This window comes from Phyllostomus hastatus, unplaced genomic scaffold (assembly GCF_019186645.2).
Source record: "Phyllostomus hastatus isolate PE091 unplaced genomic scaffold, TTU_PhHast_1.1 phas_contig_40, whole genome shotgun sequence".
In the NCBI taxonomy this organism is placed as follows: domain Eukaryota; kingdom Metazoa; phylum Chordata; class Mammalia; order Chiroptera; family Phyllostomidae; genus Phyllostomus; species Phyllostomus hastatus.
In genome coordinates this window covers 15,263,549-15,288,240 of record NW_025333872.1, presented here as the reverse complement: position 1 = coordinate 15,288,240, position 24,692 = coordinate 15,263,549, and the positions used below count along the sequence as shown (strand labels likewise).

Here is a 24,692-nt window from a genome sequence, read left to right as displayed (position 1 = left end):
TACAGACGAGAACATGAAGGTTGACAAGGTTCTGCCCGTGTGGCTCACCCTGCTCCGTGTGGGCCAGGGAAGGACCAGAATCCTGGTCCTGTGCAGGTCTGCATCTGCCCATCCCAGCACTCAGGAAAGTCTGGGGCAGAAATGAAAGAGAGGTCCCAGTTCCCGCCCAACATGTCAATCCGAATAAGCCCAGCTCCATGCCACTGTTAGAAAAGATTATCTTTTGTAACATCATTCATGAAACCATCCTATTAACTCCTGGTTTCTTTCTCAAAAAAGCAGAGACAGTCTCTCAGATCTACAGAATACCTTGATATCTTGATTATGTATAGTTCGTTCTTTTTCCTTAAATTGTGAATAGAGCACATGTATATATAGGAGAATGCAAAAACATGTACGTGCAGTGTAAAGATTGATTATAAAGGCTAATTACTATTTCTGTTTTAAGAAATAGAACATTATTAACTTCCCAGGATGCCCCATGCTCCCCCAAACACAACCTCCATCGTGCTTTTTTTCTAGCTTTTCTTCATAGTTTTACCCATTATGTATGCACCCCTAAAAGATAGTTTTGCTTTGCCTGTTTTGGAATGGTCATGAACAGAGACACCTCATATGGTGTGTGTTAGTTTATTCTCTGACCGTGTTTTTCTGACTTGGCTCTTCAGGAACCCCTGAGCCAAGCATCATGGCGGCCAAGCCCAAGCTCTGGTACTTCCGAGGCAGGGGCAGGATGGAGTCGATCCGCTGGCTGCTGGCTGCAGCTGGAGTGGAGGTTGGTTCCTGATTGGGAAAAAGGAAGGAGGGTACTTGGGGTGAGACTGAAGTGAGCCTCTTCCCTCTTCAAAATTCAGAATGGTGCCTCTAAGCCAAACTGACTCTTTCTCTTTCCCACTGTCTTCCTGTGTAAGAAGTGAGGAAAGGATCATCATAGTCTTCTGTTTAAGCAGGGATGGGAGGGTAGAGGCCAAGGGAGGTGTTCTGGAAGCTTTGTTGGGGCGAGGAAGATCTTGGTGGATCATAAGATAAAGGTGAGAAAGGAAACCCACATCTGAATCACTTCTTTCATTGGGACCGGCTGACTTCCTGGGGTCATTTCAGCTCTGCCTAAGCATCTCAGTAACATTGATCCAACGGCTGCCAACTAGAATCCTAGGCCCAGCTGCAGTCTGGTCTCCCCTGAACCCTCCTCTGAAGGGTCGCCCCATGGTGATCTTCCCTTAACTCTGAATTCCTCTCTGCTGACTTTTCCATAGCTTTTCACAAGTGGAATTGTCTGGTTTCATGCAGGTGAAACCTGCATGATTTCTTCTTCCCTAGTTTAATGCCATCTCCTCTAGGCTCATGACCTTCTTTGTTTTTTTCTTTTCCCTTTAAGAACTTCTCTCCTAACACTGCTTACCTTCTCCTACCCCCATCTCAGTGTCTGGGAGACAAAAATGTCACTCTTTTTCACAAAAGCTTAGAAACTCATCAATAAGTAATGATAACCCCATCTGAGTAATGATCTTTGGACCCCTTTCACTGAACATATGAGCATCAAAGAGAAATTTGATTTGATCTGATATGGAGGGAGAATGACACAGAAGAGAGAGGAAGAAGAAAAGAAAAAACTGAAGAGGAGAAATCATCAGGGAAATTGGAGAAAAAAACTAGAGTTTGGAGAGAAGGAAGAGCTAAGGCGAAGAAAGAAAAAATATGAACAGAGGCTGTGGGATGTGCCTGAAACTGCCAGGACAAAAAGGGCTGCCAGTCCGAGCCAGTCTCAGGTGATCCACACACACACACACTGTACCAGAATTTTCAGCTGTGCAGCAGTTGATAGCTTTGCATTCCTTTTAAACCTTTTCTTTCTGGCAGCCATTGGGCATTGTATACTCTGAGCATTTCTCTCTCTTCCTTCCTTCCTTCCTTTTTTCCTCCTTCCCTCCTGGCCTCCCTTCCTTCCTTTCTTTCTTGATCTTAAACTTATAGCAATGTCTCTTCCTTTATCTAGTTTGAAGAAGAATTTCTGGAAACAAGAGAGCAATATGAGAAGTTGCAGAAGGGTGAGCCTAGATTCATTCAATGCATCTTATGGGAAGAAATAGAAAATTTGTTTCTGGAAATATTCATTTCATTCTAGAACACAGCACTTTAGAATGACAACTATTGGGAAAGGCGTGCAGTGTGACTGCTAACACCAACTGCCTGTTCACTGTGTCCCTGGCACAGAGGTAAACTCGTCATCTGCATTGTCTCTTTAGCCTTCATAAAAGCTTATCAAGTAGGTTAGGACCCAGACCTTTATTAGGTAAGACAGAGGAGCATGTGTTGGTTCAAAACTCCCCATCGCACTGAAGCATCCTTGCATTCTTAAATAATGATCCAGAAAGTAGAAGGGGAGGGAGAAAAAGGGAGAGGAATTTGGGCTAAGATGTTCTCTAGTTCTCATTGTTCGTATCCACTTGTTCTTGGCAGTTTTAACAGATTAACAGAAATCATTTTCTCAGGTCACAGTTTTAGAATCAAGATAATAGAAAAGATCCAAATATGTTTAAATTTGGATCCAAAATGTCTTTAATCGCTACAATCCTCAGAAAAATTTCTCACACTAAGAGAAAAGACTAGCACTTTCAAATTTCTAACAGCCATAACGTTATTTTTCTTATCTAAGGAAACCTGGGTGTCTGTTGCCGATAAACAATCATGAAATTGACAAGTTATTTTTTAAGGGAAACATTCAACCAGTAGTCAGCAGTCCTGCCATTTACAAACTGTATGATTTTGGGCAAGGCCTTTAACTTCTCTGCATCCTGTCTCTTTAAAAAATATATATTTTTAAATTTAAGTATAGTTGACATAAGCATCCTCTTTCCCATAAAATGAAAATAATCTGTATGGTCATAGATTGCAATGTGCCCATTGATCTTACTGAGCAGAGAAGACCCAGTTACCCCTTCCCTAATTCTAGTCTAGGAACTTTATTATCTGGAATCCCCCTGAAGCTCCTCTTCTTTATTTCTGCCCACTTGACCACACATTAGGACAGTCACTGGTGCAGGGTAGGGATTCAATACTTACATACATATTGAATAGATGACTATATCTCCATCATCTCCTCCATGACTACTCTGGCAGCAGTGCTCCCTGAGAGCCTCTGAAATCCTCCAGGCCTCTCTGAGACCGTGATGCTGCAATTGTACTTGGACACCCTCCTGGCCGTTGCTGATACCTGTGAACAGAAGGCAGAGAGGGACAGCAGAAGGATCACTGGCCCAGGAGGCAGCAGGCCCACTTCTGCTGGCTTAGCTGTCCCTGACTCTGTGAGTTTGGGCAAGCCACACGTGCCTCCCTTGGTCTCTACCCAATCATCGTCTAATATATGAATGAATTAAACTAAATGATCTCGAACGTGCTTTTCTGTACTCTTGACCTGAGGTTTTTAGAAAAGTCCTTCAGGAGATCATTGGGTCCTGGTTCTAATGGACATTGTATCATTCATAAGCAGCACAGCCCAGCTCTAGAAGCTCCTTCAATATTGAACAAATGTATAACATTTAGAAAAATGAGGTTTTGCAGTGTTAATAAGAGTATTCATATTTACAAAGCATGGCTACCAGCATGATCTTATTCCTACTCAAAGAAACTCACTAAGATGGGCAGGACTAGTGGTGTTCCAGAGCAGAAAATAAGCTCAGGGAAGTTGGAGACTTGCCTAAAGCCATCCACCTAGACAGGGACACTGGTCCCCTGAAAGCTGCTACTGGTCCCTGCACTGGCGTTCTCCCCACCACCTTCTGCCTCTAACTAATCAATGAGCAAAGTAGTGAAATGGAGGAGATCAGCTGTGGCCTTTGCACTAGTGCCAATGCACTAGTGAAGTCTGGTTCCTACTCCGGGTCAAGTTCCTTAATCTTAGTAGTGTATGGGTGTAAATGAAATGTAAAGGCTATTAATTTCTTCAAAGCCTCATGAAAAGAGCAGTATTTGTAGTATATATTTAAATATATTATTTATGTAGGTAGTCACTCACAAAGAAGAAAATTGGATTTTACTTAACATCGACTTGACAGTATTCAGTATTTTACTAATGTTATTTCATTTCCTCCTTTCAAAATCCTGCTAGATGTATATTATGATGATTTTAGAGAAAAGGAAGCTGAAGCTGTAAGTCGTTTACTTAAAGTCACATGGCTGGAAGGGGCTAAAGCAGACATACAGGCCCATGTCTGCCAGGGTTCTGACTGTCACATCCTCTGGATGCTGTGTGGACCCAGAGTGATGTGCTATGTGCTCTTTAAAGAACTCAGACTCCCAGACTCCACCCTGAATCAGAATATCTGGGAGGCAGGGTGAGTATTTTTAACAACCCACCTCCCCCAGGTGATTCTTACACACTATAAACTTTGGGAACCAGCCATAATAAATGTAGAAAGTCCGAAATATACTAACGACTATCCAACACACAAAAATGCATGAAACCATCCAGCAAATCTCAAATTTTCCATTAAGCAGATGGAAGGCATTTTCTCAAACAGCTGCACTCTTTAACTCACCATTTTGGATGGAAACTAGAAATCATCCAACAAAATTAGAAGTAGACACTTTTACAGGTTTACCACAGCCATAGAAGAAGAGTATCATAACCTTTCTTTGTTCACACCACAGATGGGTGCCTGCTCTTTGGCCAGGTGCCCCTGGTTGAAATTGATGGGATGATGCTGACACAGACTAGAGCCATCCTCAGCTACCTGGCTGCCAAGTACAACTTGTACGGGAAGGACCTGAAGGACACAGTCAGGTACCATAGGATTCATGCCCGTATTTCGTTCTTACCCAGGCCTCTGTAGGTGCCAACTGAAACCTGGTTCAGGTCTAGCCTTTCAGCCTGCACTGAGGGGAGAGGGCCAGGGAAACAAAGGGGAGATGTACTCTTGCTATACCCAGCATGACTTACGCTTAACTCTGAATAAATACTCTAGACTTCTCCTTTTACTACTCATAGCAGTCTGCATTCAACATTCTCAAGTTCTCTCCCCACTCCCAACAAAACATCTTCTCATTCAATGACCTGGTATTCTACATGAAGGTGGAAATTAATGACTTAGTAAATAAATATCAACTATTTGTAGCAATGACCTATTACCACAAACAATGCTGTGTAGTGTATCTTGAAGCCCCGTGACTTAATCAGCATTTATTATTCCTCACCAGTCTATGGGTCATCTGGGTGGTCAGCAAATCTGGGCCAGGCCTGACTTATCTTGGCCACACTCACTCATATGTCTGTAGTCAACGAGTAGTTAGCCAGGAGGCTCTGGTGTGGGGTGGTGGCTGCCAATTGATTGGGAAGCATCCTGAACATGCCTCATGACAGCTAGGCACGGCTCTAAGGACAGCGAAAGCACACAAGGCCTCTTAAGTTCTAGGTTCAAAACTACTACCTTATCAATTATACCTCATTCTAGAAGTGAAAGCAAGTCACAAGGGCAGCCCAGGAAACAGCCCCCATCTATTAATAGAAGAAATTGCCAAGTTTTATTACAAATACTAGAGGGTATTTGTGGCTATTTGGGTGATTAGTTTAATTTCATAGGAGCTATGTAAACAAGACAAAACAAAGACAACTATAAAATTTTATCTGAATTTGGGATCAAGGGGCATTTTCAGTGACCCCTTATACCTTGTCACCATAAACACAGCTGTGACACAGTGGTCCACAAATATAGAAGACATGGTAGAAGAAAGGCCCAAGTTCACTTGTTCAAAAAAGGAGAGAACATTACATACAAATGAGCAAACTTCATAAGAAGAGGCAGCTCACCCCAACATTCCCAGAGCTCCACCTTTAAAACTGACCTTGTCATTCTAACCTGCAATCCCAAGGACATATACCAAGAGAAGCAATTTCAGACACACTGTAAGAATAGAATCCTTTTATAACAATGTAAAGAAGTACTAACATGCAAAAGCAGTCTGTTTCTCGTGGTTTCAATGAGTGCTTTTTATTGTTTTTTTAAAATACCCATGGCTTTTTCCCAAGATATGTGTCCTAAGCTATAGATAGCATCATTAACATTCTTTTCTCCAGGTTAGGCATAAACTTTAATGGACTAAAGTAAGCAGGCTAGATGGCAATCTAACAGGAAAGAAAAAAGATCTGTAACTCAGGACAAGGAAAGCAAATTATCCTTTTATACATGTTAAAGAGGAAAACAAAGACCAAGAAGGTGATTCCACTTGTTGGACAATTAGCGCACAGCAGGGGATACAAAGACACACAGCCCCCAATGAGTGTGCAAACTGGTTGCAGAGACAACTAGCACAGCACAGCATGACTGGACCAATAGGCCAACAAGTAAGGGCAATGTATCTACTATTATTAGTTTTTTAATAACCTTTTAAAAAAAGTGTTTGCCAATAACAGGAGAAGTGTAAAAAGAATCAAAGGAGCTGTTTATCTGACTGACTAGGAAAGTAAACTCCTTTCTCAGCTGGCAGGTCAATGGAAGACGTGCTAAACTGTGTATGTGTCTTCCAAGTGAAAAGGTCCTGGTACGACTTATTTTGTGCTTTTGGTAAACTTCATTCAGTTCACTCTTTAAACTCCTAATAATCTAATTATTTGTTTATAGAAGATTTCCACTCAGAGGCACTCAATTCTTTCACATATCCCTTTATTCAATAAACATTTCCAGAGGCCCTACTCTACCATGTTTACTTGGCTGGTTCTTATTTCAGAAATCATTCCTGAGCATGGAAAACAAGAGAGGGGAAATCAAAAGTCATTTGCCCTAATTTCTAGTTACACCATAGAAGTTGCCGATTAGGAAACCCGTACTCAGGGCTGCTTCTGGGAATGAGTCACGCCGTGTTTTGTCAGGATCAACATGTACGCCGACGGCACTCTGGACCTCATGATGATGATTGTGCAGGCTGCCTTCAAACCCCCGGAGGAAAAAGAGGAGAACATTGCTTTCATTGTGACCAAAGCTAAAACCCGTTACTTCCCGGTGTTTGAAAAGGTAGGCAACAGGGATGGGGTCTGGACAGCGTGAGGCCTTGCCCAGCGGGGACCAGCAGTGTGGCGGGCCTCCTGATGCTCCTGTGACCCAGGAGATCCAGGCCCACAACAGCTGTGTGCTCAGATCTTGGGGATGTGGGGGACAGGGGGTGCAGAGCTGACTTTATAAGGACCTTCCAGTCTTCCTCTCGTCCCAGAGGGAAGGGAGAGACTGCGAGGGGCGGTCTGGACACAGCAATTCCTACATCCCTTCCCAGGCTGCAGGGATCTAGGACTTTGCTTTTCCAGTTGTTGATAAGAATATTTAGAAGAGTATCTGAGAACGCAGAGACCATATTAGAGCTTTTCTGCATTTGGACTAAAGCTTTAATAAGGATTCTAAAATAAATGACACGTATAATTATGGAATGTCCAACAAAACCAAATTAAAATAAACCAAGTGCACTGAAAGGCATTTCTGTTTGGATTGAAACAAACAAAACCGATCAGCTCAAGATCCCGTCATCTCGACTTCACTGTGTCAGAAACTTTTTAGGCTTAATACTGTCAGCTAATCATGCCTCAATCAAAAGACAAAGCCTCGTAGAGTCACAACTTTTCTGAAGTCATTTTGCAGTGAATACTAATTACAGAAGTCTCCTCAGTACCCATGTGTCTGGTGAGGTTCCCCACCGAGAGGGCCGCGTGCGATGTGATAAAGACTTGCTAGCAGAGGGTTCCCTAAATGCAGGTTTGCAGCACAAACTAATTCTGTGGCATAATTCAAAATAATCCCATCTTAGACTGAAAAAGAATCATTTAATTTTGACTGAACTATAATGAAGAGTTCTACCAGATCCTCAGAGTTCTAGACAAGCAAGTTCCTGTTTATTTGAGGATAATGTACAATGGTGTTCAAATATTTGCCATTAAAAAAACCTAGTCTGATTATTTGAGTTACAGCTTTATCATACTACAGATTTTTAAATCTGTGTGGCCTAATCCAGCAGTTTAAAATATCTAAATTATTTAAAAATATTTAAAGTAATTCATTTGCTCAAAGCAGCATCAAACTCAAATTCATTCATTGTAATTAGTCAATTCATAATATTTTAAGCCCCTTTTAATCGCAAGCTCCTTCTTCCCTCTCGCTTTCTCTCCTCTTTCCTCTAGCATTCATCTTGCTGAATGTCTCACAGTCTGGATTTTACCAATCGCAACCAACTCCTTTATTCCCTAGATTTTCTGTCAATTGGAAGTTAGAATTAGAAGCTTGACAGGTTCAGATTCAATGTCCTTTCGTCGGACCACTTCCCTGGTGGTGTCATGTAGGTCATTAGGAAGCACATATCTGGTTGTCATTCATCTTGTGACTAAGTGTGATTGATGATCAATGCCTAGAGCCACTGATTTATTAGTAGATACAAATGTTGACATCCCAATCCTGTCAGCCACTCTTCATTTGTCAGCTGGAATCCTTTTATAAAATGACTCTTCCCCTCATAATGTATTTGGTTACTCTGGGGTATGGTTTTTGTGGGAAAGTAGGATAAATGCTACTTTCTTTTTATTCACCAGGTTTGGGCTTCTTGTATCTTGTTGGTGACTTATTTGTACTTGTGTCTCCGTACACCGATGGGGTACACTTTCACTTAACCAGCTCTGGTCTCATAACAGAGTACCCCATTCTGGCACTTCACCACCCAAGACGTCTTGATAATCACCGAGAAACTTCCCCGGAGATGGTGCGGACTCACACCAATGTGTGGGAGTGTTGGTTTTATCCTGTCCTTGCGAGCATTCTGGAGGATTATCAAGAAAAAGATTCTTTAGCAAATTTGATCTGTATGTGCATTGTGTTTAGCCAGGCACAATAGTCTTTGCTTTTGTTTGATATTTTTTATTATTTTTCATTTTGCAGATTTTGAAAGACCATGGAGAGGATTTCCTTGTTGGCAATGCATTCAGCTGGGCAGACATACAACTGCTAGAAGCCATTTTAATGGTGGAAGAACTCAATGCTTCTGTTCTCTCGGACTTCCCTCTGCTAAAGGTCTGTGTGTTTCATTCACACAAAGCCCAGGGCGGGGGGAATGAATAAAAACAGAGACTGAGACAAAATGTGCCTCACAGGTCAATCTCAAAAGAAACTTAAGAAAACTGTTTTTAAAATACCATTAATTTCTTCATTTTGGTAATTTTTCTCCTGCTCATGTTATAAGATGGCTAGGAAATAAAATCTTACAAAGGGAGAAAGAATAGATTGTTTTGATTTCTAGCATAAACATTTAGTGTGTTTTTCATTTTTGTGGTGCTTTCCATTGTTTGTTTGTTTGTTTACTACTTGTAACGCCACCTCCCCCTCCCCAGGAAGTATGGATAATGAGTCTGTCTTTGTTGTTTCCTTCCCACCTACTGAACAACTCTGCTCCTCACAGGCCCGCTGATGCCAGGGCCTGGGCGTCCCTGGGTTGCCTGCAGCTTCTGCGTGGGTGGCTCTGACCTCTCTCTGAATCCTGCCTGCTCTGTTCCAATTCCTTAGAAACATTTTCTCTAACACGTGACCACAGGTTTTATAAAAATAGCCTTTTTCCTTATTACAAAAAATTGCAAGTTTATGTAGCTACATTATACATTTGTATAAACCAAAAGGCAAAAATCTAATAATCTAAATGTGATTACATCCTATTATTTTACCTTTTATTCCTCAAATAGGATCATACTAAACATTTCCACGGCCTGCTTTTAATATTGTTTCACTTATCAGAAATATATTTACATGCCAACAAATATTCTTCTGCAATATAGTTTTGTTTTGTTTTCATTAGGCAATAGAGTCACATCTTTCTGAGAAATCAGAACCATGTAAAAAGGGAAAAACTAAAGAAATCTCATGCCTACCACTGCCCTCCCACCCTTCCGCTCCCACGGTCCTTTTACTGCTTTCCTGTGTACGTGTCCACTGTTCCTATTCATGCAGACAGAGCAAGAATGAGTACATGTTTATGCCCTGTTTTACTTAAACAGTGCCCTGAGCATTGTGTCCCTCTAAACAATGCATTCCAGAAATTTTCTCCTGTCAGTGCAAGGACCTTCCCCTTTCCTTTTATATATAACATCATTATAAATTGCTGGCTAACAGTTTTTTCTCAGAAACCCAGGTTCTTTCTAATTTTTCACTGTGCTAACATTCTTGTAAACTATTCCTTTGATAGCATTCTTACTTGTTCCCTTATAATAACAAATTCCTAGAACGGGAATTGATAGGTTAAAGAATTTCTTTTTGAGTTTTAACATGCACTGCCTAATTGTGACAGTGATTTTTTTTTATTAAGATCATTTAACTCAGGCTATACATACCAGCTATTGTATTACCCTTCTCAGGAGCATCAGCAAACATGCGTTGAGGCACTAACTCAGATTCAACTCATTGGGCTCCGTACGCTCTTGGTCTAAGCACCCTCCTCTCCTAACAAAGTTTTGAACTTTCTTAAAGGTTGTGACCACTCTTGAAGCCCTGATTTTGCTGTTTCATTTGTTCTAGGCATTTAAAACAAGAATCAGCAACATCCCTACAATCGAGAAGTTCCTGCAGCCTGGGAGTCAGCGGAAGCCACCCCCGGACAGCCACTACATTCAAGTGGTCAGGCACATTCTGCAGTTCTGACGGCAGTGGGTCTTGAATGGAAAACGGTCATGGTCCAGTTGCAGCAATGGCAGTGCCCGAGCTCACTGTGGATTCTAGGTGTAAAATGTTTGAAAAGAACAGAACCACACTGTCATCAACAGCAAATGTCCATTAAATGCAAAATGAAACCATCTGGATTTATGAATATTTTTAAGCTTGTCAATTGTGGATGGTGGTTGCAACTTGTCTGAGACCAATGTGCAAGTAAACAGGAGGCTGGTATCTGTCAGGCGGTGGCCCACATGGGGCCCTGTTCTTGCTGTCTGTATCCAGATCGCATCCACTGGTGGAAGGGCGAGCAGAGCTTTGGGGGACAGGGTCTTTCCAACACCCACCCTGATGCTGTACTTGGGACAGAAAAAAGTGACAAGTGACAGGTCGTCAGGAAGGGGATGGGTGACACTAGTAAATCCTAAGGGGAAGTGTGGCGGACAGAGACTGTCCTGGGAATACCATTTTGAGAGTCTGGTTAAAAAAACAACAACAATTGGCAATTAGACAACCCTATTCCACCTAACATAGCCACCAAGACTATGGTCTTGCTTTAGTGAAATCATTCCAAGTAACACTGAGATTAAGATATAACCAATGAATATTTATATAAATTAACCCAAAGATTCTCTTGATTTCACATGTTTTTTAAAATACATTTTCTTTAAGGATGATAATTGTCTTCCTGAGTTGTGGAAGTTCAGCCACACCTCAAGGCCCTGGTGAGGGATGGGGGAGCTGAAAGGGGGCGATGTTACAAGCACAGATGTGGGTCCTGGTGGGCAGTCGCTGGTCTGGAACACGGCTCCTGCCAGTGGCTTGGGGTGCAGATTCCACCAGCTCTAAACTGCTGTTGGATGTCCCGCGCAGACTTGATCAGATTTTGAATGTGTGTCCATGTACATTCTCACTTATGAGATGACCTAATATCTCACCAGCCCTCGGGGCCACCACAGGACATGACCTGCTGATACCACACACTGCCCCACTCATTGAAATGATGGACTGACTCCTCAGCAGAGTTATGACAAACTGAGTCATTCAGCATCCCCCACTCCAGCCCCCCTGCCAAGGTCCTGCTACCAGTGTGGTCAAATCCCAGCCTGGGGATTCCATTTAGCTAATCATCCATTGTCATTCCTGCTTTAACAAAGCCAAGGCCAGCTAACACGTGATGAATAAGATGGAGGGGTAGGAAGGGCTTCTCAGAGGAAACCCTGCCCCCGACCCTTGCTATGTGAGATGATTATTTCCTCTGACTTCCATCAGATCCAAGAGTCTGATCTTGTAGAAATTAAGTGGAAAAAGAAAAATAAATTATTTTTTAATGATTCAAAATTGTAAGCCAATTTCTTGGTAAATAATTCATATAGTTTAGAAGCCTTATGTAGTGAAAAATAAAATCATTCCCCCACTCCACGCCCAGACAGTTCTTAAAAACAACCACTTCCCAGGTTTTCCCTCCTTGCCCAGCTGCCTGAACAGGCTCCAGGCCTGGACCCAAGCTGGCACACGCTCCCCAAGCATACCCCAGTGGCGCCTGGCAGGGGCACAGCCAGCCAGTTTAGAGTTTCCCCAGTCAAGCCAACTCTCACCCCACTTTCCTGGCTTGGATTCTGTGTTCATCACAGCTTTTCTTGGAGATTTTTCTCCAGGGCTGAAGGTGTGTTGGCCCACCATCAGGAGCATTGTGATCCTCCTGGAAATTATTTTCTCCTTGCAGAATAACATATCTCTGGTCTGTATACATGTCTCGTGTGTGTGTGTTTTGTAGTAAAATATGCATAACATAAAATCTACCATTAACTCATTTTTAAGCCTGGCCCTGCTATTCATCTCAATAGCAGAGGAGGTTCAAGGGTTGGGATGAAGCCACGTTGCTACCAGACTGTACCGAACAAGAAGCTGGCACAGTGGGCGTGGCATGGCACAGGGAGCTCTCCAGGCCTACTTTAAGTGGATTACTTATTCTCAGGGCTCTAATGTTCCTAGAAGTAGCTGCTATTTCCCAGTAGTGTAAATGTCTGCCCGCCCCGCCCCCCCCACACCTTCATCCCTCTACAAGTACAAAAGAATTCAGTCATTTAGTCAATTCAATTGTTTTTCTTTTTGGGACTTGGCGGTCAAATTTAAAACTATAAATTAGTTGCATGTGTTACTTCCAGAAGGCATCACAGAGAATAGCTTCATGTAGTGATGAAGCATCCTGTCAAGTGTGAAACAAGACAGAAGAATCATAAGACTGGAAGAGATGCTGGAGTTGAATCGCATGACACTCCCAGAGACACATGCAGCCTCGGGGAGGGACAGCCCCGGTCTCTCTCAGTGTAGCCCCCGACCAGTAGCACCTGGGATGGTGTTAGAAATGCAGAGTCTCAGGCCCTGCCCCAGAACTACTGAATCAGAATCAGCATTTTAACAAGATTGCACTGTGATCTGTGTGCCTGTTGAAGTTTTCGACACAGCTTTGTATTATCGTTCATCTTTCCAAGTCTTGGATCCCCAGAGAGAAAGCCATTTTCCCGAGGTGTGGGAGTTTCCTATTTCCTTTTATCTCCCGCCTGCTGTCTACACTATAGGCACTGTCAGACATTTACTTTAAGGGCAGCTTCAGGGCCCTGCCTCCAGCTCAAACAAACCAGACACAAAAGGCACTCAGGAGTAGTGTTGCTAATTTTAGGGGGCAGGGGGTGGGGCAGGGGGAAGGCATCCAGTTAAATTTGCATTTCAGGTGAGCAATGAGTACTTTTTTAGTATAAGTATGTCCCAAATGCTGCATGTATCCTGTATTTTATCTGGCAATCTTACTCAGGAGTTGAAGTCCTGGGCTGCCCTCTCCACACTCCCCATCTCCTCTTGCTTTATGTTTGAGACACTCGCTTTCTTCCGGGGGTGGTGGCTTTGGTTCATGCTCTCTTCAAGTCCCATGTTACGGTTGGCTTTCTCTCTGCACTGTGAATGAGAGGCGCATGGTGAATACAGCAAAGGCTTTGACATCAGAAAAACTTGGAATCTGGTCGACTGGGTGAGTAGGAAAATTTATCTTTCAGATCCTCTGTCTCTTTATCTGTAAAATAAGGGAACTGGTTTTTTCAATGCCATATAGATAGTGCCTGGCACAGAACACATCTGGTTGCCCAAACTCCCTGGCTGCCCTTGATTATCTCTTGATAACTGGATCCTTGCACAACCCTGGCAGGCACGGCCCCAGTGTCCTTGGGTTCAAATTCTTGTCCAGCATCAACTCCAGAGAACTGGATGTGAGCAGCACTAATGATGCAAACAAAAGCCGTCTTTCCATAGCATCTGTTACTGTTCGGCCATGAATTTCAGCTCAATTTTGGCAGTTCCTGAGTTGCAAATTTAAAATGAGATCCTTCATTCAAGTTGCTGCTAAGAAAAACATGGTAATTATATGGTGGTTATTTTTGCAACTACAGCAACATTTTGCTTGAAAGGAAATAGTGTTTAGCCATCACCAAGCAATGAGTGTTCATTTTGGTGGTCTAAGTCGCATTTCCAACTAAAACACGTTTGGGGGATTGTAAATTCCATGCATTACCCAAAGAGCAGGTACTTTTTCTCCCTTTGCTCCTTTTAACCACTACGGTGGACACCACTAGAGGTCAGCAGAGGCAAGAAGGCACATTCTATTCAGATGATAGGACATAGAATTTTCTGTAGTATTTTTTCCCTAAGGGGGAAAAAGCTGAAATTGCTGTATAGGTTTAATCTTCATTTTCACTAGGCTTATTACACATAAGTTGTATGTATATTTGAATATTGAGGTGGATGTCTTCCAGGGGGGATTTTGGAATCAGTCTTAAACCTAGAGGACTCTGATTCATTTTAAAATAAAATGAATAATTGATTAATAAGTGAAGTCTTAAAAAGAAACTAAGAACTAAGAAGAGATTGAAAAGACAGGCTGGTTACTTTGTTAATAAAGAAAAAGGGGGGACTTAAATAACAATAAAAGAACCCCCTGAAAGATGCAGGGTTGCAAACTAAAATAGCTGTAGGGGGCAGGTGGCCAGTGAGCGCGGTGGGCCAGTGGGGGAAGTGTGTGGGAGTGATGGGCAGTGGGCAGGGCCCCAGGCCCTTGGCAGATGGTGCCCACTGCTCAGCTCCAGCCCACTGCTGACATAGCTGAGCACGTCCAATTGCCCTGTTTCTGTTTTTTGAAGTTTTATTAAAGAAGCTAGATATCTGGATATTTATGTGAAATCACCCTATTTTCAGTGTTGGCTTCAATGTTTAAGAAGGAATGGGCAAATTGAACAAACTGGGACAGACGTGTGCCCATCCATGAGTGACCATTCGGAGCCTCCCTCTTATCTTCCTTTACTAACATTGGGAGGTAGATTAATGTGTTCAAGAACAGGCTCCAATTCCCAATGTCCTTTCTGGCTCCCACCTTGTGAAAACTGTTCAAACTTCCTAAGCCCCAGATTTCTCATCTGTAGAGTGAGGATGATGGTGGTGGTGTCAGCATCAAAGGAGGATTGTAAGGATTAAATGAGATGATGAATAAAATATCAATTTGCAAAAAAAAAAAAGCAATTAACATTGTCCCTGACACAAAATTAGTTACTTAATAAGTCTTAACTAGTATAAATATTTTCAACATTGACTCATTCATTTAAGAAATAGTTTTTAAATGCCTTCTATTGTGCTGAATGCTGGGTTGGCAATACAGTGGAGACTGAGGTAGCCATGGTCCCTGACCTCATGGTGCTCACAGTCTAACAGGGAGGATGGTCAAATCGTCGAGGATAATAACAGTCATAACTCCAGTGATGATGATGGCAACAGAACAGGTTCCTGCAGGCGCTCATGCCCGGAGCTGGCAGCCCAGACCAAGGGGGTCAGGGAGTCACAGCACCTAAGTCCTGTTTTGTTGATATAATCAGGTTTTCAATGAGAGACTGACAGTTTTTTTTTAATTAATAGCCACTGGGTGATATTCTTTATTGTGAATCTTTTTTTACTTGTCTAAATTTAGCCTTCAGCTATCACAAAATTGGGCATTTCCTCTTTTAAAAAAATGTTTTATTGATTATGCTATTACAGTTGTACCAATTTTCCCCCTTGCTCCTCCTCCACCCAGCACCCCCCACTCCCTCAAGCAATCCTCACACCATTGTTCATGTCCATGGGTCATGTGTGTAAGTTCTTTGGCTACTCCATTTTATTTATTTATTTTAGAGAGAGGGGAAGGTAGGGAGAAAGAGAGGGAGAGAAACATCGATCGGTTTCCCCGACTCTGGCACACACCCAACCAGGTACCAGGCCTCCAACTCAGGCATGTGTCCTGATTGGGAATTGAACCGGTGACCTTTGGTTTTGTGGGATGATGCTCACCCAGCTGAGCCACACTGGTCAGTACTGACAGATTTTTTTCTAATGCTTTGTATTATCTCCTCTACACCCACGACTATACCATCACTATAACTTCTCCCAGCTTCAGAGACAGATGGCGCATCTCACCTTGTAGCCCGTACAGAAGAGTTAAGAACTAAAAGAAAGCCATGGGGAAAAAGATACAAGGAATAAGATACATAAATGGTAGGTACAAAATAGGGGGAAGTTGCAAACAGTACAGGAAATGGAGAAGCCAAAGAACTTATATGTACAACCATGGATGTGAACTAAGGTGGGGGAATGACAGTGGGAGGGGGCATACAGGATGGAGTGGAATAAAGGGGAGAAAAAATGGGACAATTGTAATAGCATAATCAATACAATATACTTAAAAAAAAAGAACTAAAAGAAAGCCTATGTAATTACCTAAATATTTGCTAAGCCTAAATATTTGCTAAGCCTAAAAATTTGGTTGATTGGCTGATTACAAATCTTGCCTAAGCTGTTTTCTTCTAGGGCCAGAATATAAAGATTCAAAAGAACACCCAGATTTGTTGAGGCTGACCAGAAGACACTCTGTTGGCCTCTGTGTGAACTTTTCTCATTACACCCTCACTATAACACTAAAATCTCCCCCAAACCAGGGTGTACCTGCCATTTCTGTGCATGTGATGCATGCACAGCCACATCTGTTTACTGTGCACACTCACCCCCAGCATAATTCCACATGCTGTGATGTAAGCAACTGGCCCTGTAATACCATGAGGTCGTTTTTCTTGGGAGGCACAGCTCAGGGAACAACCCCCATTGTACTTCTTGCTCGTTGGTTTGCAATAAATTTCCTACTAAGAAAATAAACTCGGAGTGGTCTATTGGCTGATGCCCACCAAGTGGCCAGGCCCCACTTGGGGTTGGTAACAATTGTATTACGACAGTCTTGCCATTGCCTAAAACTCCATATGACCAAATCTTGACCCCGTAAAACCTTCATTCTCACTCAGCTGGTTCTCTGGCCCAACTTTCTTCCTATCAGAAGTGCTCCACTCCTCAGCATCATCTTTGAATCCTTCCTCTCCTTTATGCCCTTGCATGCAACTAGTTCATCAATAATAATGTTTTAAGTTATTGAAAGCTCAATAACTTATTAACTTTATGCCAGGCAACATCATGTAAGGCATGGGGATACACAGATTAATAAGATAATGCACATTATCTAAAGGAACTTTTTTTTTTTTTTAAGATGTGGGGAAATGGCATTCTTTTTTTTTTTAAAATCTTTATTTATTTTTAGGGAGGGAAGGGAGGGAGGGAGGGAGAGAGGGAGAGGGAGAGAAAGAGAGAGAGAGAGAGACATCAATGTGCGGTTGCTAGGGGTTATGGCCTGCATCCCAGGAATGTACCCTGGCTGGGAATCGAACCTGGGACACTTTGGTTCCCAGCCCGTGCTCAATCCACTGAGCTACGCCAGCCAGGTCTAAAGGAACTTATATTCAGTAGAGGGAAGACTCCTTACATTACCAGGTAACTACTAAGATAGACTGCAAGACTGTTATAAGAGTAGGGTGATGTAAAACACATTTAACAGTGGGTTTAGGAAAGGTAGGGACTAACAGAATGGACGCCAAAACAATCAGAATGGAACTCAGCCCTACACAACCATGGAGGCAGTTTCTGCACTGGGTAAAATAGCCTGGAATGGGACTTTAGTGAGGGGTATTTAGCTTAGTCTTGGGTAGAAGGGGAGGCTCTCTCTCCCAGGTGAGTCTGCAATGTCAGTATTACCATGAGAATAAAGGATTGAGAGTGCAGGCATGGGTTGGATAGATTCATAATCTTGCAAAAGTATTTTGAAGTTTTGTAGTTATCATGCTGTTACCACATGAACTAGGAGGCTTGAATCATGTAGAGCCCCTGAAAGGCTTTAATGTGGAGTGTCAGCAGGTCAGGTTTGCATTATAGGGGTGAATTTTGTGCAGAAGGGGCTTGGTGAGGAAGGTGAGGGATTTGGTTGCTCATCCTACAGCACTCCAACAGTTTCGCTGGGGCATCGCCTTCTCATGGAGTCAGGGAAACTGGCCCCTTCTCCATTCTGTCAGTGAGTTTTCATTAATAGAAGACAATCATGGTCAAGTGTTCATACATTGGCATGCAACCTTGACCGAGGACCTGAAAAAGGAGTCAGCTGAGCAGCTAGGAGTTGAGGACTGTGGCCGTCATTGTGTAACCAAAGTCATGACCCTGATGAAGTAGCTGGCACACTTGCAGAATCCTTGATGATGCTGTTGTGTTGCCAAGGTAATCAAGCCATTTCTGGAGGTGCTTCCAGATTTCTTGCTGAGTTATTATATTCCTTATTGCTAAGATGGTTTTGTTTGAATTTTCTCTTGCTTGAAGATGAAAGCATCTTTTGTGTGTAGACAGAAACAGAGGGCAGGTAATCTGGTTAGGAGCTTCTGTGAGGACCCAGCTGATGATGGGGCCAGTACCATAGGCAGAAGGATGTGAAGACAGAGACGAGGAGATAAACTCAAAGCATTGAAGAAAATCAGCAAACTTGGTGGATAATTGGGTGGGAGTTAGGAAGACAGGGGAAGCCCAGGACTGCCAGTCAACCACCAACTTCTTAGATTCTTCCAGCAAATTATTGATTGTGCTCAACTTTATCATGAGGAGGAGTCAGGGATGCTGGCAGCTTTCCACGTTTCACAAACTGGAACTCCCTAGATTGTTTTATAGGGTCATTGCTTTATCTCTGTTTTTATGACTTTTTGGACCATATCTAGGCATTATTCGATGCTGAGTCCTTAGTCAGGATTGAAGTGTACAAATGTAACACAGTTCCCAGAGGAAAATATGCTCTGATTTATAAAATGTGCTTTAGAACACAGTTTCTAGAACCATCTGCTAATGAAATACAGTGCCTGTCCTCTTACAGCCCTGCTCCAGTGGCTGCATTTGTAACTTTAGCTTTAGGGCTGACCTCCCCACCGCTGGATTTTTTTATCAGCCCAAGTGATCTCCAGTTTTTGTGTTTATATATTTTTCCTTTGGCCCAGAACTTTGGGTTACACTTCTGATAACTGAATCTTTGTCCTGGCCCAGACCCTCCTTTTGTGAAATTCCACCTGTGAAGACTCTCCCAGCATTGCAAACACTCCCCATCCATCGTCCACTCCCCACCACCTCACTTCAGCCCCAAAGGATAAGATTCTTGCAGTTGGAGCCCAACTTGCCTATATGGCTCCTTTCTGTCCATACAAAACTGTGCCCACATAATGATGATGATGATGATGATGATAACAATTATGAGTAATTTTTTGTCAGTTATTTTATGCATATCTTATTTCAACTTCACAACAACCTAGTGAGGTAGGTATTACTGTTTCCATTTTACTGATGAAGAATTAGGCTCAGAGATGCGAAGCAACTTCCCAAGTTTGCATATTTGGTAAGTGGTTAAGCTGGGTTTTGAGCCTAAATTCAAAAGCCCGCATTCTTCATGTAGAGATACCATAACTGATGTGGTACCAGGAGATACTAGGCTAATACCCGGCAAGGCGAAGCAGACTGAAAGCCTCGGCCAGGCGAGGCCGTGCAGACTCTGCTAAGTACTTGGTGTGCTGCCAGTGTGATGTGATGCAGTGCTGGGCCATGTCGAGAAGCACTGGGTGCTGTCAGGCTGGGCAAACCTGTGCCAATTTAAAGTGAATCCTGCTCACTGTCTGCCGTCCATGCCTCCCTCCCTCCTTCCTCATTGTAGGGGAAGTTCCCTTTTGCTTCAGTTCTGCTCTCCAGATATTAATTAATTTAACTTATTAGATAATGATATTATGCTAAAATCCCAGTTCATGTTAAAAGAAAACATGTTAACCATAATCTCAGAACTCCAATGCACATTATTTTTCTTATTCTGTGTTCCCTTCTGTTTTTTCCCATGTTCATATAAATCTATAAGTCCATATAAATCTATAAATCTTATAATCTTACGTCCATATATCTATAACCATACTGTAAACATAACTGAGTATTCTGATTCTTTTTTAACTTTCTAACTAAAATATTATATTGCATTTTCTAAATTCCTCACACAGTAAGGCTTAATGCACAAACCTTGTGAAAAAGACAAAACATGTGCTCGTATGCACACACACACACACACACACACACACACACAAGCCACTCCTCAGTCCACAACACAAAGATAACTGCTCTTAATCATTAAAATGTTTGTGCTTCCACATTTCCCATATTCAACCTATAACCTAATGGGGTTGAGGGCAGCATTCAGGAAGCACTGTGGCAGGGACAGAAATGTCACAACTAAGACGTACGTGTACATATGGAGCCTTTTACTGTCAGGCCCTGACCTATGCACTTTATATTTAACCCTCCCAACAGACTTATGAGCTAGGTATTATAGTCCTGTTTTCTCGATGGGACACTAAAGTACAGAGAGAGGGAGTCATTCACCCCATGCCACACAGCACCAGCTGCCGGAGCCGTGACTGAACCCCAGCAGTCTGGCTCCAAAGTCTGGGCTTGTCCCCACCACACTGACACCACACCAAGCTCTTACCCAGCCCTGGTCTGTGGGACTGTGTCACAGAGAGCTTCCAGCAGGTGGTGACACTTCAGCAGGCCTAAAAGGGGAGGAGGAGCTAGTCAGGCGAAGCTGGGGCCTGAAGGCAGATGCAAAGAGAGAATTCTGTGAACAGACACCTGCTGTGAAGGCAGGAGGGCAAAGAGGTGGGAAAGATGTTCTAAAGGGAAAGTACTGGGTTAAGGGAGGGAGCCCACATGAGGCTGGACAGGAGTGGGGGCTAGTGGGGACTTGGTAACCTCTGTACAAGAGTCTGAACGTCACCCTACAGGCAAAAATGGCTCGCTGAAGAGGTTTAAGCCAGAAAGTGACAGGATTAAATATGCTTCTTAGAAAGGCCCTTTTGAGGATTTTATGTTAAGTGAATTAAGTGAGGCAGAGAGGAAAATACTGTAGATCTTATATGTATTATGTAAAAACAAAACAAAAGAACAGATTGGTGGCTGCCAGAGGTAGAGGTGAGCAACATGGGTGAAGGGAATCAAAAGGTACAAACTTCTAGTTATAAATTAAATTAACCATGAGGATGTAATGTACAGCACGGTGACTACAGCTAATGATACTATACATTGTATTTGAAAATCACTAAGAGAGCAGATCTTAAAAATTCTCGTCACCACAAAAGTGTTTGTAACTACGTGTGATGACGGATGTTAAGCAGACACATCATGGCAACCATTTCACAATACATGCATGTACTGAATCATTACGTTGTACACCTGAAATGACTATAATGTTGAAGATCAGTTATATCTCAAAAAAGAAAAGAAAAACCCCTTTGGCTGCTGCATGGAAGACGGAATAAAGGACCCCAAGGCCCAAGCTTGGACACAGAGAGTCTGATGTGCAGGATTGTACAGAACCCGTGCTAGAGGTGACGGCAGCCCGCACTGGAAGGTGGGGTGTTGCGAGAGAAGCATCTGGGTGGCGTGAGAGCCAGGAGGATGTGGGGGATTTGCAGGGTCAGGGTGGAGTCAGGGATGATGGCAGGCTTCCCGCCTGGGCAACAGTGTGGATCAGCAGTGTCACACTCAGATCCAAAACCCGATTTCTGCTTGGAGATTGGTTAGTTTGAGTGGCCGGAGGGTCAGCCAGGTAGGTGTGTCCAGAGGGCAGATGTACTGGGGTCACGTGCCCAAGAGAGAGAGGTCTAGGAAGAGAGCTCTCCCAGACACATGGCCCTGGAGTTCAGTGGCTGATTTTGTGGGACTCTTCTGCTAAGGGAATTGCCTGGTCTTTGTCTGCTTTGGGGAGAAGAGGGTGGGGATGAGGCCCCAGGGAAGAAGGGTGTGGGCTGCCTTCCAAGTTGGCAGGAACTTAGCACACCTGCTGGGTGAGACAGATCTGTATTACAGGATCTTTCCCTCTCCCCACAGAAGATCCTCTGTGCTTCCTCTCTCACAGGCTGACCTGAGAGAAAGCAGCTCCCACCTCACCTGTGACTCTGGGCTTGGCGCATTTCCTTAACTAATAAACCTTTGGTGTGTGATTGGGTTTTGATGCACACAAGCAAATGAACCCCTTGAGTTCAGTACCAGTCTTCCTAAAATGCAAGTCTAAGTACCACCACCCTCTCTACCTCCTTCAGTGACTCCCGTGCCTGTGAACAGGCCTCCTCACATCCCTCCTCACCCCAAATCTCCAGCCCATTTATACCTTTGGGCATGGACCAGGGCCTCTTGCCTTCCTCCTGGGCACACTGACCAGTCAGGACTGGGGCAGAAGAAATTCGAGGTAAGTCTGGAACATCTTTGGTGCAAAAATATATGGAAATACTCATAAAGAGAGGGAACTTGTGATAAAGGACTCAGGACCCAACCTGAAGTACCTATCAAAGGTCAAAACTGAAAAATTTGAGCCAAAAAATATATATTGACAGTACTAGATCAAAACCTTTAGGATAAGATATCTATAAGTCCATACTGATATAAGTAAACAATTGAATAAATAGGTAAGGGAGAAGAGATAACTCTTACAACAGAATTCCAATTATTCAGTGTAGCAGGAATGAGTGACTCCACCATTAAGCAAACACTGTAGTAACATTTGCTATAAGATCCACAATGGATGTTAAAGTTGGTGGGGGGAGTTCATTTAGAAACAGACTATTTGCATAGATACTATTTGCACAAAGTATCTCCCCATAAAATATTTATTATTTTTAAAGTCGTAAATAGTAACATTACAGCTGACAAAACAGGCTGACACTACTTTAGTCAAAGGATCAAAGTTAACATCACATTAGTAAGACATATTTTGTTTTGGATATGATGTTATGTCTGGAAATGAGATACCAATGTGGGAACAGCATAACTTCTGTGGTTTCTTGCAAAAAAATGTATTAAGTTCAATCAAATTATGAGGAAATATCAGGCAGAGCCATATTGAGAGACATTCTACCAATACTCTTGCAAAGCACCAATGAGGCAGGAGGTAGATAGTCATGAGAGAGGAAACTCAGGAAGTGCCCCAGGGCTAAGATAAGGGAATCAACCCAGGACTGCAACCCTGCTCTAAGGCTGGTTGTTCCTGCTTTCTGGAAAAGTGCTGAATCACGGTGAATCAGGAGTGCACCTGCGCAGAAGATGCTACATGACCCCTGCTTCATTATAATAGCATTATAATAAATTAACATTGTGTGGCCCACTTCTCTGATAGCCAATCAAGGAAAATCATGGGAGACCACGTGTGCAGTGGCTTTAAAGTAATATAACTACTTGTACATGTGCAATAAAAGCCCACCAACACTAGCCAGGGAATATCTGCCCTATAAGAATAGAATCCCTCCAGCCCCCGAGGTCAATCTCTGCTCAGAGTTGGCCCGCTCGCGTGTTCTGTGGAGTATGCTATCGCTTAATCAATCTGCGCTCTCTCTTTCTGCTGTATGGCCACAGAGCCATGTGTTTGGTTCAATTCTTTGTCTGTGATCACCAAGAACCTGGTTACCTGTGCCCACCTCTGATGCCAAGATCCTGACAGGCAAGGAAAGACTGAGGAATTGTCATAGAATGAAGAAGACTATGGCAGCTAATCAGTGTGGGACCCTGGACTGGGAAAAAAAGAAACACTGGTTGAAAAACTGCTGAAACCCGAATCAAGTCTGGAGTTTGATTAATAGTATTGCTATCAATGTTAACTTCTTGGTTTTGATCACTGTACTATGGTTATGTAAGATATTCATATTAGAGGAAACTGGGTGAAGGGTGATTGGGAACTCTGTACCACATTTGCAATTTTTCTATAATGCAAATAACTTCACCCAAGTTTACAAGATATATGTTAAATTATTTATTGATGAAATATCATAAAAGCTGGGATTTGTTTCAAAACATTACTGATGATTATTGGTGTACAGCGATGGGTACACTGAGGCACATTATACTCTTCCTTCTGCACTTATGTATGTTAGAAATTTTCCATTAGAAAAAGATGAGTTATACATACATAATTATAATTAAGTCTCTTCCATGTGCCAGGCACTGTAGTTGGTCACAGGCCCTTGGCAGCCCTGTCCTTAAGGAGCTCACAGTGAATGGTGGGGTGGGGGTGACATATGTTAAACACGTAAGGTCATAGTTACAGGCCAGAGGAGGCACAGGATGCCTGAGAGTAGGGAGGGGAGAATGTTCCCATCACAAGAAACAGTACATACAAGGGTCCTGGGGCTAGAGCAGAATGCTAAAGTGTTGTTTGCTAAAGAAAGGGTCTGCAAATAGCCCAGGTAAGGCAGCTGAGTTCCCCCCACCTCAGCCAGATTCTTTGGGCCTAGAGAATTTGGGTTGCAACAGTATTCACCATTCTGTGCTTTCTACAAATTTAGATTGCTATCTCTCCACTTTCACCACCCTGTCCTCTTTTCTGACACTGCCTTTCATTGGCATATTTTCCCATGAAATTTTTCCATCTGCTATCAATTTCATCGCAAATGTCATGAAATCCTACAGAAGAAGCCTGGTTCCCACTGACCTGGTGGGCAGCCACATAAACCTGAAATCTCTTCTTAGTGCATTTTTATGAATAACCTTGAAATGAAACATTGTTGATATGTCCTTTGCTTTCCAGTC

General features: G+C 42.9%; 1 protein-coding gene across 1 annotated transcript; it reads left to right on the top strand.

Moving 5' to 3' along the window:
- The first annotated feature begins 688 nt into the window (after positions 1 to 688).
- Positions 689 to 10,778, top strand: LOC123821555 (glutathione S-transferase alpha-4-like). The gene is made up of 6 exons (XM_045843032.1): positions 689 to 775; positions 1,997 to 2,048; positions 4,651 to 4,783; positions 6,866 to 7,007; positions 8,907 to 9,038; positions 10,530 to 10,778. The coding sequence occupies exons 1-6, from the start codon at positions 689 to 691 to the stop codon at positions 10,650 to 10,652; spliced, it is 669 nt and encodes a 222-aa protein (XP_045698988.1). The 3' UTR covers positions 10,653 to 10,778.
- The last annotated feature ends 13,914 nt before the right edge of the window (positions 10,779 to 24,692 follow it).

Excerpts from the sequence above, each read along its gene's own strand:
- LOC123821555 (XM_045843032.1), top strand. The coding sequence starts at position 689 with ATGGCGGCCAAGCCCAAGCTCTGGTACTTCCGAGGCAGGGGCAGGATG. Across the intron at positions 2,049-4,650 it reads ATATGAGAAGTTGCAGAAGG|ATGGGTGCCTGCTCTTTGGC; the intron begins GTGAGCCTAGAT and ends TTCACACCACAG. Across the intron at positions 7,008-8,906 it reads ACTTCCCGGTGTTTGAAAAG|ATTTTGAAAGACCATGGAGA; the intron begins GTAGGCAACAGG and ends TTCATTTTGCAG.